This window comes from Panthera uncia, chromosome E1, assembly GCF_023721935.1.
Source record: "Panthera uncia isolate 11264 chromosome E1, Puncia_PCG_1.0, whole genome shotgun sequence".
Lineage (NCBI taxonomy): Eukaryota > Metazoa > Chordata > Mammalia > Carnivora > Felidae > Panthera > Panthera uncia.
This window is the reverse complement of record NC_064814.1, coordinates 17,383,422-17,399,369: the sequence shown is the minus strand read 5'-3', so window position 1 is coordinate 17,399,369 and position 15,948 is coordinate 17,383,422. Positions and strand designations below refer to the sequence as shown.

Genomic DNA, 15,948 nt, shown 5'->3' with positions numbered 1-15,948 from the left:
GATATGACCGTATTAGTACACACTTAGGAGGCCAGTTTGCTGACTTTGAATAAACTGCGTTATATCTGATGTGCTTATTTCCAGCTTCAATCGAATAGACATTCCGCCCTATGAAAGCTATGAAAAGTTATACGAAAAGCTGCTAACGGCCATCGAAGAGACATGTGGGTTTGCTGTGGAATGATGAACTTCACGGATTTACCCCGGACTCTATTTATACCCTGACCGACAGCCTCCTTTCAGCAAAGTTGCCCGGAATGCTGAAATACAGGAAAATGCCCCACCCCCCCTAAAAAAAAAAAAAAAATGTTTAGGACACTGTGAGGGGAAAGGACAATTTTGAAATTCCTTTTCAAGGAAAAAAGAGGTCTTTATGCTTTGCCATGAGGCCACACTCAGCTGCTATTTAAAATTAATATCTTGAACCTAAAGAATGCTGACTTTTCCTACATTTCCAGAGTTAGGCAGTATTCTACACTTAAAGACTACTACTATTTTTATAAAAAGGTAATCTATTCAGATCGCTCCACAGATTTCAAGTCTCTCAAACATCAAGACAACTCCAGCAGTCGGTACACATCCCATTTCATTTGGATCGAATACATGATTTCGAACAGTTCCTGTACTTGCTCTTTGTAAAAAGAAATAAAATTATTTTGAACGATTCTACCTTTGTAAACAATTGGCTAAAGGAATCATTATCTTAAAAAAAAAAAAGCCATTTACACGTTTAATTACATTTTTCTATAGCAAAGCATTATATTTTAAAAGCATTATATGTTTCAACCTAGCCTAAGCGAGTCTTTTGTATTTTTTTCAAGCACGAATTTCCTGGAATACAGCTACATAATTTTGGTTGTCAGATTCCTAATGCAACCATTTAGTCTAAACTTACTAGCTTATTTGATACAGTAAGATGCATTCAGGGCTCCTTGTTTTTAAGAGACTTTAAAAAAACCCTAATTTTTTATCTTGAATCAATATGATCAGGTATTTTGGATTTACTTTTCATCTTAAATGGAAATACTGCATTTTTATTGCTCCTCAGATCATGTAGATGGGATGGGATTTTCATTCTTTTGCTGGGTCAGCTTATCTTTAATACAGATGCTGTTTCTGTAAACCAAAGTCTCCTATAACAAGTACACCTAATTTATATTATATTTGAATTACGGTCTGAGTTTCTATCAAGTAAACCATCCAGAATCTTTGTTTAGCTGCTCACGATGTTTTAATCAGCTAAAATTACGAAAAAGGAAAAATTTTATTTAGCAAGCTTAGAAAATCCTGTTTTTACCTAATAAAGTGGGCATGGGATGGGGCCGGGGGTAGGATTACTGAAGCAATAGTGATTCTGGATCTCTGGTATAAATTACTTTAGAACCGGGGAGTTCACTTGGGAGGTGAGGGAATCCCAGTTCCCTGGGTGTTGATCAGCATCTGATTTTGAAATCTCCAGATTCGGCTTTCAAGGTGTGTGACCCAGAAGGCAGCCAAAGTTCTGGAGTGAGGGATTGAAAAAATCTGAAGTCATGGATGAATTTTTAAATTCAGCTATCAGAAATCTGCACTATATATATACGTTTCTTACATCGATGTGAATCAAGGGCAAATTTTAACAAGAGAGCTCTGTTTAAATTTTGCAGCTTAATGATCAAGTGATAGGTCCTTTGCGTTCTTTCGTTTGATGGATTGGTTTTCAGTCTGTGTCCAGGAGCCAAGGGGTTCCCGCGAGATGCATCAGAAGTACTGGCTTAAGACAGGAGGGACAGAGAGGGCGAGGAGGGCCTCGTTGGTCCTTGGGCAGGAGCCGCCAGCTCCCCACCCCTACCCCCTTTCCCCAGAGCAGCTCCCACTTTGTCTCTTTTGTGTATTGGGATTCCAAGTAAGCTTTCATGGGGTGGGAGGCTGGGGAGGGGATAAAGGAAGCGGAGATTTTGCCGTTTAAAACAAACAAAGCTGAGAACTACCTGTGTGGTTTCTAAGTATTTGCATCCATTTCATTCAGCCAGATCGGACTGCTACGTGCAGGTTAGTCATAGTCATAACTGTGCGGGGGTAACGGGCTTACGCGGACCTTTTCCTTCCCAGGCACTTGGTGTTTCCCCGCTGCGTTGTTCGTAGTACCTGAGAACATCTTGAAATGTACAGAAAAGGTTTCTGAGCTATTGGATGGTCAGTGTTCAGCTCTCACAATAGTACCTTACTGGTTGCGGGTCTGTCTGTCTCATATTAAAGCACTCATATTAAAGCACATAAAGTGCAGCATGATTGTGCCCACTCTTCTAACCTTCTAAAAAGTAAGTACGCGACGAACGCTTTAGAGAAATCTTGACTGACGGATGCAGCGATAAATGCTACTGTCATAATGGACAATAAAGCAGGCTCATACCATCGCTTCTGAGTGCCTTTTTAACTTTATAATAATGACTTAATAGAGCTTTAAAAGAAATCCACCCTAACGGTCTATGGTATCACCAACATAATTTATAAAGACGACTTAGATTTCATTTTCAAAATGAGGTTACCTGATTTCTTCCAAATAGGTGCTAAGCAAACCAAACCCCCCAATGTGTCATTGAATCTTGGACTTGCACCTCATGTTTAATGTGAATATTTATTTCCACATATCCCTCTTAGCTGGGCTTTTTCCCAATCTCTTCCTCTGGCCGTGCTATTTCCGGTATGGGAGGTCACCTTTCCGTAACCCTGCCTTTCCATCATGAATGCTTAAGTATGAACTTTTGAGCGCTCATGTGCAGTACAGAGGTGAGTTTTGTTGCAAAGGGTCTTACTTCTTGATTTTTTTAAATAGTGCTGTGTATAGTGTACATTTTGTTTTGCACATAGTTTGTTGCCCTGATTGGGTTTTATTTTCATCGTCTTTTTTTTTTTTTTTTTTTTTTTTTTACCCCCCTACAGTTCAGAGCACAGATTTCCTTTTGTTTTAAATCCAAGGTAATTTGCTTTCTTTTACAACACTAAGTCTGCTTTGACCTTCCAGTGCATCGAACTGGTTGCACTGTTGGGAGTTAGAGATTGTTCCGGTCGTCGTTACGGTTTGATAGAGCAGCTCTTTTCTGCCTGTTTTGTTCAGCTGCAGCACACGGCCGACAGGTGCCATTTGTGGTATCGAACGTTCTTACGTGAGGGTGACGATTGTACCAAGCGCTGAGTTGTTTTGTTTCTAGATGTAATTAGTCCACTTAATGTAATATTCTTCCTTCTCTCAAACTGACTTTAAAAACAAAGTTTTATCGTTTCATTGTACTTGTATTTATTACAGAGTGTTTTAGCTTTGATATTCTTTGTATTTTCACTCCGTTGTTACATGAGCTTTATCAATAACATCTGTATAAATGGTTTTTAAAAATTAACTATGTATGTGCCCATGCCGAAGTCGAGCAATAAAATGAATGCTGTTTGCACTGTCACAGCATCGAAGTTTTTAAAGAATACGGAGTTTATAATGAATTGCTTTGGACAAGAAAGCTTCACGACTGGCTTTGCAAAGAGTGACAGCGTATGAGGCATCAAGTGAGGAGTTTAAGGGGATTCACGTGCCTGCCTTAGTTGTGGCCCATGTCGCGCTGCAGCGCTCCGGAGTGCCCGGGACCCCCCGTGTCTCCAGGTAGAGCGGGGAAGGGGCTGGTGTGCTCCTGCCGCGGCACGTCGGTGGGCTGGCAGGAGCCGTTGGGAGGCCGTGTGGAGCTGGGTGTCTGAGGCTGCCCTGGGCTCGCTGGGGAGCGAGCCATCCCGTGACCGTGCCTGTCCGGGCCCCTGGGGGGGCCTCATTTGCTCCCGTGGCGTTGAGCGGTCAAATCCTCGAAATGAAAAGGAGAAACCAATTACATTTTTCCGAGAAACCAAGACCTTAAGGATCGTGATCCACAACTCTATAAATGATAGTGGATGAAAGTCCACTAGATATATGGGTGGAAAAAGGAACGGGTGCGATGTTTTCCATGCAGCGTGTAGCCTGTGTGAGTCTCTCCGTAGCACAGGCCAGAGAGGAAGGTCGGGAGATGCGGTGTGAGTGGTAGTGGTTTATTACAGGTCACAGGATGGCATAGTGTCCGTTTTTTACATCTTTTTGAAAAATTTTTTTTTGCTTTGTCTCACATTGCCACGTTTACTGGTTATTATCTACAATTTGTAGTGTTAGTATAGTAAGGATTTTAGTATTTTTTTTTTAATATTTATTTTTGAGAGAGAGGAGGAGACACAGAATCAGAAGCAGGTTCCAGGCTCCGAGCTGTCAGCACAGAGCCCAACATGGGGCTCGAACTCATGAACCATGAGATCATGAGCTGAAGTCAGACGCTCAACTGACTGAGCCACCCAGGTGCCCCAGCATTTTAGTATTTTTATAATCTGTAAATTACCCAGAAGTTTGATTTGGTGTGTGTTCCGTTTTTCTGCTGTGGGGCGACCTAGAAGCTTCGTCTCTTCATTATAACGAAGCGTAACCTTGGTACCCACTGCATTTGTTTGTATTTTATATCCCAAACGCTTAGTTAGGATATATAAAACAGAACAAGAGCCTCCTAACGGGATCGAGGTAATTCTACAGAAAAAGGTTACATTCCTATGTTAACACTCCTAGCAAACTGGACAAGCCAGATTTTACAATTACATTTTATTAGGTATTTGCACAGACATTTCTGTTCATTCAGCAGATACCTACTGTGCTCCTACTACGTGTCAGGCTCTGTGCCAGCTGCGGGGGATATGGCTTCTTCCTTGTGTTTGTGTTCATTATACAGTTGGCTACGTTTCCAGGGTAATGTGCTCAACGGTTGCCGATCGCATACTTTTGCGGGTATTTGGGCTACGGTTTATCTAGATTCACATTAGTCTATAATATGAGCTGTAAACCCCACCGGGTGGGTGAGGGACCCTTCTAGGGTGTTTCTCCTGCCCGCACCCACCCCCCCCCCCCCCCTCCCCCCCCCCCCCCCCCCCGCCAGGTGTTCGCGAAGTGTTCTGACTTTCAACACAGGAACTGGGAGTGAAGACGCACATCAGACTCCACCTTTCAGACGCTCACTTCTCCCGGAGATGATGCCGGCGCGGCCAGGTACAGGAGCGAGACCAGACGGGCAAAGTATTTTTTATCTTTAATTGAGGTATAACTGACCTGTAATGTTAGGTTCAGCTGTACAGCTTTCTGATTTGGTGTGTGTATAGATACGGAATGATCACCACGGTAACGTCTAGTATAACATCCGTCACCACATACAAATTTTTTTGTGGTGAGAACTTTTAAGACCCAGTAGCAACTTTCAAATATGCAATACAATATTAACTATAGTCGCCATGCTGTACATTAATCCCTGTGGCTTCTTCATTTTTAAAAAATTTCTAGGGGTGCCTGGGTGGCTCAGTCGGTTAAGCGGCCGACTTCAGCTCAGGTCATGATCTCACAGTCCGTGAGTTTGAGCCCCGCGTCGGGCTCTGTGCTGACAGCGCAGAGCCTGGACCCTGTTTCAGATTCTGTGTCTCCCTCTCTCTGACCTTCCCCTGTTCATGCTGTGTCTCTCCCTGTCTCAAAAATAAAATGTTAAAAAATTAAAAAAATTTCTAAATGTTTATTTTTGAAAGCGAGGGGCAGAAAGAGAGGGAGACACAGAATTCGAAGCAGGCTCTGGGCTCCGAGCCGTCAGCAGAGCCCGACGCAGGGCTGGAACCTGTGAACCGCGAGATCATGACCTGAGCTGAAGTCGGACACTTAACCGACTGAGCCACTCAGGCGCCCCGGCTTAATTTATTTTATAACTGGAAGTTTGTACTTTTTGATTCCTTTCACCCATTTTGTCCCCCACCTCTGGCAACCACCAACCTTTTTTCTGGTTCTATGAGCTCCGTTTCGTTGGTTTTTAGGTATTTGTATTTCTGACCTATTTCACTTAGCAGAACACCCTTGAGGCCCATCATGTTGCAGATAGTAAGATTTCCTTTTTTTTTAATGGCTGAATAATACTGCATTATGTATAAATACTGTTTTCTCTTATTGACACTTAAGTTTCCATATTTTGGCTATCGTTAAAGCTGCAAGGAACAAGGCGGTGCATGTATCTTTTCCAGGTAGTGTTTTCATTTCTTCAGATAAATACCTAGAAGGGGAATTGTTGGGCCACGCAGTAATTCTATTTTTAATTTTGGGGGGAACTTCCATATTTTCTGTAGTGACGGTGCCATTTTACGTTGCCAACAGTGCACAACGGTTTCCTCTCAATCCACATCCTCACCCACACTTCTTTTTGGTAACAGTCATCCTAACAGGTGTGAGGTGGTTTTGATTTGCATTTCCCTGATTAGAGTCGAACACCTTTTCGTGTACCTGTTGGCCCTTTGTGTGTCGTCTTTGGCAAAATGTCTTTTCAGTCCCTCTGTCCATTTTTTATTTGGATAGTTTTTTTGCTACTGAGTTGTATGAATTTCTCTATTTTGGATATTAACCCCTTATCAGATTTATCTCATTTGCAAATACTTCCCCCCATTCAATAGGTTGCCCTTTTGTTGGTTTCCTTTGTTGTGCAGAAGAAGCTTTTTAGTTTGATGTAGTCCCCCTTATTGATTGCTGCTTTTCGTGTCAAATCCAAAAAAAAATCAAGACCAATGTCGAGGGGCTTACTACCCATGTTTCCTCTAGGAGCTTTATGGTTCCAGGTCTTACGTTCAGGTCTTTACTCCATTTGGAGTTAATTTTTGCATATGTATTGTTTTGCACGGAGCTGTCCAGTTTTCCCAACACCATTTGTCGAAGAGACTGTCCTTTCCCCACTATATATTCTTGGCTCACTTGTAAATGAACTGACCACGTATGTGTGGGTTTATTTCTGGGCTCTTCATTCTGTTCCACTGATCTGTGTGTTTTTATGCCAATACCATACTGTTTTGATTATTAACAGCTTTGTAATATAGTTTGAAATCAGGGAGCATGATGCTTCCAGGTTTGTTCAGAGGACAAAGTTTTAAAGGCAGAGGAGTTTCATGTTTTTTTAAGACAAGAAGAAATCGGTCCTATCAATCCAATTAGCTGGGTAAGGTTTGAATGGCTGAGAATGCCAGATAAAACAGGTTTCAGCACGTCTAGATTTGTGATTTTAACAGATCTTTTAAGTTGCAGCTCTAGCCCCAATTTTGGATTCTTCGGGTAGTTTATGTCATTTCTCTTAATGACACTCTTCTGTCTGCTGTGCCCTTCTCATTCTCTCTTCATTTTTTTATTGTGGTGCTTCTTGCCGTTGCAAATAAGTTTTCCCTGTACCCTCAGCCCCCTCACTAACGCTCTGACCTCCACGCTGGTTCTTCCTTTTCCTTCCCATGTTTTTCAGAGGAGGCAGCTAATTCTCCAGCGCCCCACCATACGGTAATGCATATACACAGCTAAACATACAAAGTTTGTCATATAGACTTAAGAACCTTAAAGAAAAAAGAAAAACAACCTTCATCGCCCCTCCCCCTGGCCCCACTCTTGCTTTCCAGATGGCATTAATCCCAAATATTCGGTCAGCTCTGATGTTTCTTCCATGTTTCTAAGTGACATGTTAATATTATTCATTAATTTTAAACCGTCTGGTTGGTTTCCTTTTATGGTAGTTAAGGATTTATAAACTTCCACCAATCCGGCTCTTTCCCTCCCCACTCATACGTCATATCGCAGTTCTAAGTACATTTTCAAATGCATGCATGATCAGGAGCGTTTCCTGCATTCTTCCCTCTCCCCAGGCACTTGGATGGAACCATCTACTTGCTGAGTTACCACTTCATTTGCTTTCTGTTTTTTGAAAAGAAGTTGGCATCTTTGAATGTGTCCTCCTCTCCTATTCTTTGACCTTTGCTTAGCAGGCCTATCCTTTTCCTGCTAAATTCCCTCACCCATTCTTTTTGGTTATTCCTAGTTATTTCTTAGCTTGGTAAAGAGCTGGCAGAACTAGCAACTTAAGAGTACTCCTAAAACATGTAATATTTAAAAATAAAAGTATCATTATACTTGTTTTAGCAAATTCAAATAGTATTAAAGTATATTAAGCACAGAATGAAAGTTTGTATAATCTATCACTCAGAGTGACACCTATTAATGTTTGGGGCCTATTCTTCCAGACGTCTCTACCGGTTATAGCTGTTGACCCTTGAACTACCTGGGTCCATTTATACATGAATTTTTTTGTACAGTACTAGAAAATACTATAGTATTTTAATGTTTTTTTCTCTAGGTTTATTATAAGAATACAGTATATAATACATATACAAAACGTCTTAATTTTTGTCAGTAACGCTTCTGGTCAGCAGTAGGCTATTAGTAGTAAAGTTTTGGGGGAGTCAGAAGGTATACACGGATTTTTGACTGCACGGGGCCTTGGCACCTGTGATCTCCACGTTGTCCAAAGGTCAACTGCATACTCCATTATATGGGAGATCCACCCATACCACAGCTTTTAAAGTAAAATAGTATCACGGTGTGTAGTTTCATTTGCTCATTTTACTCAAATATATCGTGGATAACAGATCTGCTTTCATTTTTTCTCTTCATAACCATTTTTAGAATTCACGTTGTAGCCCTTACAGACCTAGCCTTGTCTTGTGCACGTCCCCGATCCTTTCCATTCACCTGCACTCACTCCCTTGTCCTGGTAGATCACAGCTGTCTGGATGTCTGTCTGCAAGACCAGCGGATCCCACGGATCATGCTCCCAGGGCCTCTGTTGTTCATCGCCATTGCTACTCTCTACGTTCCCTAACCGGAGCCTCTCTTCTCCCCTTCAGTCCTTTCCTGGGGTCCCGTGCCATTCTCTGGCTCTGATCAGCAAAGTCCCCGTCTTCAACTGCTCTGGAGCCTTCCTGCTGGGTGTGGGGTTTTCTCCTCCTCCACGCCAGAAATAGGCTTGGTGTGCACTTGCCTACTTCCAGTCCACTGCGCCTCCTCCCCACCTGCAGGCACGAGGGCTCCTTCGGGGCACACGCCTTCTGGCTTTCCACACTCCGCCTCTTCTCACGCCGTCCCCTGACAACGAACAGAAGCCACGGCCACAAATTCTCACCTTCCAGCCACCAGGTGAAAAACCTACACACACATGCTCTTTTAAAGGTTTAACCCCAGCTCCCACTGCTGATGACGAGCCCACACTTACAGCACTTTTCTGAATTAGAGATTCGTATTGTTTTCACCGAACTACAGCAATAGGTTTCAGGAGCTTGCTGCTCAATCAAGGCCTATTAACTAACTGCTTTGGTGCAAATATGACTAACGAAGAGTGTGTGCCTTTATTCCCTGCCCCCCCCCCCTTAACTTATAAATTCACAGCAGTGTACTTCAAGAAAATTTTTATTTAAAAAAATCATGTCATAAAAAGTACTGGAATGAATATATAAGTAAAGCATTTGGAATTTGGAAAGGAGTCTCCTGGTTTAGAGTGTTTACTGGCTCAGTTCTAGCCCTGTCCTGGTAACGTCCTCCAGAAACTTCACTTACAAAATCTGGTCTCATGGGAAGGGATTTTTACTGTACTGAAAAGAAGCCAGACGAAGGCGCGATCTGAAGCGCTCAGCTTCCCGTTCCCGGAAGAAAGCATCGTCGGCATCCTGGGTGATCATGCACTGAAGTTGTTGAATCTCCTTCTCCATCTTCGACCTCAGCTCCCTCTTCACCTTATGCAGTGTCTGCAAGAGAACTCACGTCACCTGCTGTTCACGTGTGTCCGGGCCCAACTCTTGTTACACCCTCGCCACTTTCTAGCTGCTCCGGCCCCTGCAATTGCAGGAATTTAGCAGCAGCTCTTACAGAGACGTCACAGGTAAAATGAACACATGATAAATCCTATTTATCAGATTAACCATAGGATAAATGTTTTGGATCGTAGATGGATCTTCTCCATTTCCCTTAAAACGTGTACTATAGTTGTTTTCTAGTTCTGAAAACTATAAATCAATGATTTCTATTAATTATTACCTGTGCCTGGGATCTCTCTCTGGCTTTGAGTTCCTGGCGTTCTTGTGATATGGCTTCTGCCAGCAATGAAAACTGTTCAGAGAGGACAAAAACCAAATGTTTTACCTACAGCCCAAACATAACAATTCTTATATTGAAAGTTCATAGACTTAACATCTTTTTTTTTTTTAAGTTTATTTCTGAAGAGACAGGGAGTGAGAGTGCAAGCTGGGGAGAGCAGAGAGGGAGACAGAGGATCCGAAGTGGGCTCTGAACGGTCAGTACAGAGAGCCTAATGCAGGTTTGAACTCACGAACTGGGAGATCAAGACCCGAGCCAAAGTCAGATGCTTAACCGACTGAGCCACCCAGGTGCCCCTTAAAATCTTTAACAGGACCAGGGCAATGCAGATTCTGTACCGTGGCCAAGGACTAGCTTACTGTGAATCACCAGTGCAACCTGTATGGACAGGTTCTGAATGGATACATGGAGGCTTTTTATTAAACATACAAAGCTGATCTCTGACACAACGTGGTCAGGATTAAGCACATTAGGATGTGAACAAGCGACAGCGAGCCCACCTGGTCTTTATAGTAGTTCTCCATGGAGTCCAGTTCATTCTGGTGCTGTCTCTTTTGTTCAGCTCGCTTTTCTTTGGCATAGTTTCTTAGGTCTCGTAATCTTTGCTTTTGAATTTGTAAACCTTCTTCAAACAACTTCTTAAATATCTGTTGTTAGAAAAATAAAGTTAATGCTGAACTTTTCATGGAGGAATAGAAACATTTTGTCCAACTGGTCCAGCTACACTGATTGTATTTCACAAAGTCTTTTTAAGTAACAGCTTTGTTGCGATACAATCCACATACCATAAAATTCGCCCTTTGAAGAGGTACAATTCAGAAAGTTTTTGTATATTCAGACTTGTGCGACCATCGTCACTAACTTCAGGACATTTTTATCATTCCAAGAAGAAACCGTACGCCCATTAGCAGCCACTCCTCCATCACCCCCCGACTCCCTGCAACCACTAATGTACTTTCCAGGTCTATATACCCTGGAGATTTCATGTAAGTGGAATCCTAAAATATGTGGCCTTTTGTATGTGGCTTCTTTCGCTTATTAGCATGTTTTCAAGGTTCATCTATATTGTAGCAGGTATCGATACCTCATTCCTTTTCATTGCCACATAACATCCTATTCTATGGGTATATCACATTTTGTTTATCCATTCGTCAGCCGACGGGCCTCTGGAGTTTCTTTCTTCTTTTCAGGTGTTATAAATAAGGTGCTATAGCTTCTTTGCGTGAATATGTATCTAGGAGTGAATCTGCAGAGTCCTACAGTAGCTCTGCGTTCAACCTCGTGAGGAACTGCCAGACTGTTATCTAAGGTGGCCGCACCCTTCTGCCAGCCCTGCGTGAGGGCTGTAACTTCTCCATAACCTGGCCAACACCTTTTTTATTTTAGCCATTTTAGTGAGAGGTTTCCCATGGTGGTTTTGATTTGTACTTCCTTAATGACCAGTGGTGTTCAGCATCCTTTCCTGTATCCCCAGAATTCTTTACTGCTCTCAGAAAACAATTCTCAAGGAGTCATGTATATAGGGGAAGAACCCCAGCCAGAGAAGGAACAAATGGCGCATTTACAGATGCGCACAACTGAGGGTGAGGTGGTTATCTGAGCCAGAGGAAAACAGATTATTCAAAGGATTTGGATATGCCCACTTTCGTTATGGCCACGCATTCATCAGTCAGCGGTGTCAGTCAAGTTACTTAACCTCTCAAAGCCTTAGCAGCATCATTTAGTAATGCTAATAGTAGCAGCCCAGTCAACTATAATTACCTCAATGTTTTACTCTAGAGATGAAATTTACTACCAGTTTGTACTCTCAAAATATTAAGCATTCCAGCTTAAGACAACAACCTACACTCCTTTTCTGATTTTATGTGGAATCCAGCTCATCTAGTCACACCTTTGATTCCTGTTCCTTCTAACACGTTCGCAACCCCCTTATAGCAATTGTCCTGGAGGATAAGTGCAGAACAGAGGGAATGAAGGGCTCACGTTCAGATGAGGGCAGTGGAGACTGACAACAGACTGGGAGGCACCACACAGGTAATAAGAAACTTTCGTAGCCAGCACTTGAGGATTTGCATTTGGGTTATGGATTCAAATTGGGACAGGAGTCACAAAGAAGGTCGTCCTGAAAGGTAACAGGTAAAATTCATCCTTTTGACAGGGGCTGGATAAAAAGCCACATTTACCATTTCTTCCCGGGTCCTCATTCTCATCATTTTGGCACGCAACTGAACTCTATACTCATCGTAGTATTTTCGGGCACGGACAATCTGCTGCCGGTTTTCCTTTATCTTTGACTGTGTCAACCTCTGCCTATGAATGCGGTCCTTGAAGTCTTGCTAGGAAAGGGAAAGGGAAAAAGAGGTTTAAGGACAAGAGGAAGACAGACTCTGGCATTCTCAACTGCCCTGTTCTGCACCAGGAGGTCCTTGTAAGCCAGGCCTGCGGAGCCAGGGGCCTATCACCTGGGCATAGGTTCTGAAAAACTATTGGCCCCCAGAAGCCTTCCAGCCTTTGGTAGGTTCATCACCAGTCTGAAGGGCCACCCCAACGAGCCCCCACTGCCGCAGGTGATCCAGGTGGAACTGAGGATCGCATCGCCCCATGTCCACCAGGGGGTCACCGAAGCCCCACTCAGATGCCAGGTTAAAAACAGTAGAAAAAAGGCATTGTGACTTTCAAGCAAAACTTGTTACCAAGATTATTTACATCGAAACTAAGGAAATTAGACTATATCTTGCAAAGCAGAGAGGATGAAATAAGGTCATCTACATAAAGCCCTCAACTCAGTGTTCAGACTCATACTTGTTTTCAGATGGCTTCCCTTTCTTTCCCTGGAACTGTTTAGGATTACAGTTGTCATTGCTTATCTCAACCAAGAGTTTTAAAATCTCCTCCTCTGGCATACTGTCTTTGACCTCTGTCCACTCCATTATACTCAACAGAGGATGGTGCGCCGCGGACAGTTCTCAATCCACATTATAAGGGAAGGTGCTAGGCTACCTCAGCTCTCTACTTATGACCTGAGAAAGATCAGAGAGGACAAAAAACACTAAGTTACAACCACCTGGTACCTCGAAGGTGCTGTGGAAGTAGAGACAGACCTGAATTACCACAACCTGGCCCCTTGCTGATCACGGTGGGACCAAGTGTAAGCATCTCGAAGAAAACATCTGCATTACGTTACTATAAAGACCAAATGAGACTGTCTATACTAGCACCTTCCCCCCTCATCAGTTTTGGTTACAGCCCTAGATGCTTCCACAGGCAAGTGTTAAAGGTAAGTCTGTGGGACTATCACCCAGCTGTACAAATCCAAGTAATTAATATAACTTATAAAGTCAAAATTCTAATATTCAACTTGCTCTTAACATACCAGTCTCTTGTTATGTTCATATTCTTTCTTGACAAGTACAGTAAGGAGGTCATGCTTTTTTAAGGCTTCTTCTATCTTTAGGGGGGAAAGGAAGGAAGGAGGTTATAATGCTATTCACTAGATTCTAAAAGATTAGCTCTTCCCCTTTCTCCTTTCTAGTCCTATGCCTGAAATTGACAGGTAACTTACTTCATCCTGGAGTTTCTTCTTTGATCGATTTTCTCTATATGCATCTTTTCTGAGCTGTTCAACCTGTGTAATTTGCTGTTTCCACATTTTGCTTAGTGTTTCACCAGAAACATAGAGAAATGGAAACTGCTCCAGCATGAGGGGCAAGAGGCTGTGTTCATTCACTTTCACTGCAAGGTAAAAACAAAACAAAACAAAACAAAAAAAACCCAAACCCCCCTTCACCTGAGAGATTTGCTGACAGCTTTTAACAATAACTCTCATTCTACCTTCCTGGTAGAGCAAAGCTTATCTAAGTGATACAGTTCAGATCCTGAAAAAAATACTTCCAGAAGTACGTCGTTAACTTTTGCCCTCCTTCTCCGATCCCAGCACACCAACTACCAGAAAGGATGAAAATAAGCCCAAGAGACCTGACTGATGACACACGGTTCTCATGAAGTCCGTCCTGACTGCTCGGCTGACTCAGCGACTGGGGCGGACGCTGTGTGTGTGGTCACACACACGCTTCCCGGCCCTACTGGGCGGCAAAGTCTGTGTCTGATGGGATGTAGTCAGAAGGCCAGCAGTGTTTGAAACTGAACCCTGGCATTTCACATGACTTTGTTTTCCTTTTAACAGGACTCTAATGCTCACTGGCACCAACTGTCGATGTAACAGGAGCTGGATGGGCCATCTGCTTGCTTTGGACCTTCTCTTTGGTTCTACCAACTTGCCAGAAACAAAGATAAGGCAATTAAAGTGTGAGTGAGCAGAGTGAGGCTGAAGCTGCAGCAACAGGTAGCAGCCCTACCCTGTCTCTGGTACCAATATATAGGCCTCCCTAAGGTATTAAGAGTTTTAAATAAATGCCTTAAGAGTTTTCTCTCTCTCTACAGAAATCAAGCATATGGCAGTGATAAAAGAGGGCACTTTCTCCAGCTAACTGGCAGATGTGAAGTTTTCAGTGCTGTGTCCCTTGGAATGTAGCACACACTTTCAAAGGATGCCAGTTTTCCGTGAAGCACAATTTTGTGGTTCTTACTTGGAACTGCTTTATTTGGCTTTGGCAAGCCACCTCTTGGACTTGGAGTTGTGGTCTTTCTAGAGTAAGTCTTCCAGGGCTGACTACGTTTTGGAGTTCCTTTATGAACAGCTTCTCTGTATATTTTTTCCTTAGAAGCAGACATAAAACAGGATAGAAATAAGATAGAAGTCTAATAACTTTCATATATTATCTTAAGTATTACATATTGATAAAAATAGCTAACCAATCCCCAACCAAACTGTCGTACTTTACATTTCTAAAATCTGGTTAGTGTTTATCCACTCTAAGTTAAAAGCATCTTTTGGCTTCTGGCACCTCTTGGAATTTGAAAAAGCGCTGCATCTTTTTTGAGTTTCATAGTCACCAGAGTCCCACACCCTAAATACAACCACCAGTAATACTTCGATGTACTTGCTTGACGACTTTTTCCACGTAGATTAAAAAAGTGCTTAAATAACATTTAGTTGCAATCATAATGTATTTTACATCCTGTTTTGTTCACGAACATTTCAGCATAAGCATCTGTCCTGTTTTCACTTAGTTTCTGTAACCATCCTTTTGAAAGGCAATGAAAATTTATGCTTTGGGTTTCTTCTCATCAGGCATAGAACAACTGAGATTATCTAACTCCCCTTTAACCTGTCAGCCTCAACTAGCTTTTAAACTACTGGTCAACTGCTAAACAACAGAACCACATAAGAACTGATGGCAGTTTGGGGCAGGAAGGAAAAATGCTAGTATTCTCTGATACCATGTCTTGCCACATTTTAGCAAGTTGGCTACCCTATAAATAAGAGAAAATCCTGCTTCATGAAATCCTTTTTCTAAGGAGCTAATGAGTAAGGCCCTGTTCTTTTTTCCTTTTAAAAAGATCATCTCTGTACTTGGCACTGATCTGATCAAATTGCATTTATTACAGTAGAGACTTTTACCCACTGTTTCCTCATCATTATTTATTCCTAGAGATCCAATATTCTCTTGAACTTTATTTCTTCTTAGCTCCCTTTCAAATGCTTCCGTTATTGCCTAGAGGAGAAAAAGCCATATATTAGAACTATTAAAAACGTATACAAATGAAAATATAAGGAACAAAATTCGCCTAAGTTCCTTGCAGACTCCACTATCCTAAATGTACATTATTTAACAGACATGTAATTGGGACATGAAGTTTTACATAATACACTTTTTTGTTCTCAGGTTTTGTAATTATTTTGATAGTCCCTTGAGTGGAAGTTACATGGTGAGTTGAAGTTCCATGTCATTATAAGACATATGAATGCATTTTAGTTTTTCACTAATTATAAAATATACTATAGCAAACAATGTAAGTGTTCTAAATTTATG

At 42.2% G+C, this 15,948-nt stretch overlaps 2 protein-coding genes across 3 annotated transcripts in view; one reads left to right on the top strand and one right to left on the bottom strand.

The window, feature by feature from the left end:
• SMURF2 (SMAD specific E3 ubiquitin protein ligase 2) overlaps positions 1–669 on the top strand; it is a 55,979-nt gene extending 55,310 nt beyond the window's left edge. Inside the window, exon 18 of the mRNA XM_049637648.1 lies at positions 85–669. Within this exon, the coding sequence (XP_049493605.1) occupies positions 85–184 (100 nt within the window). The 3' untranslated portion in view covers positions 185–669. The remainder of the gene's footprint in view (positions 1–84) is intronic.
• Positions 670–9,326: 8,657 nt separating this feature from the next.
• The window catches only part of CEP95 (centrosomal protein 95), a 43,646-nt gene continuing 37,024 nt past the window's right edge, over positions 9,327–15,948 (bottom strand). Inside the window, exons 14-21 of one of the 2 annotated variants that reach the window (XM_049637646.1) lie at positions 15,541–15,630; positions 14,602–14,731; positions 13,578–13,747; positions 13,389–13,463; positions 12,199–12,351; positions 10,516–10,662; positions 9,956–10,027; positions 9,328–9,666 (exon numbers count right to left, since the gene is read on the bottom strand). In XM_049637646.1, the coding sequence (XP_049493603.1) occupies positions 9,490–9,666; positions 9,956–10,027; positions 10,516–10,662; positions 12,199–12,351; positions 13,389–13,463; positions 13,578–13,747; positions 14,602–14,731; positions 15,541–15,630 (1,014 nt within the window). In that variant the 3' untranslated portion in view covers positions 9,328–9,489. Of the gene's footprint in view, positions 9,667–9,955; positions 10,028–10,515; positions 10,663–12,198; positions 12,352–13,388; positions 13,464–13,577; positions 13,748–14,601; positions 14,732–15,540; positions 15,631–15,948 lie in introns of both variants that reach the window. The other variant, XM_049637647.1, reaches the window with a different exon arrangement.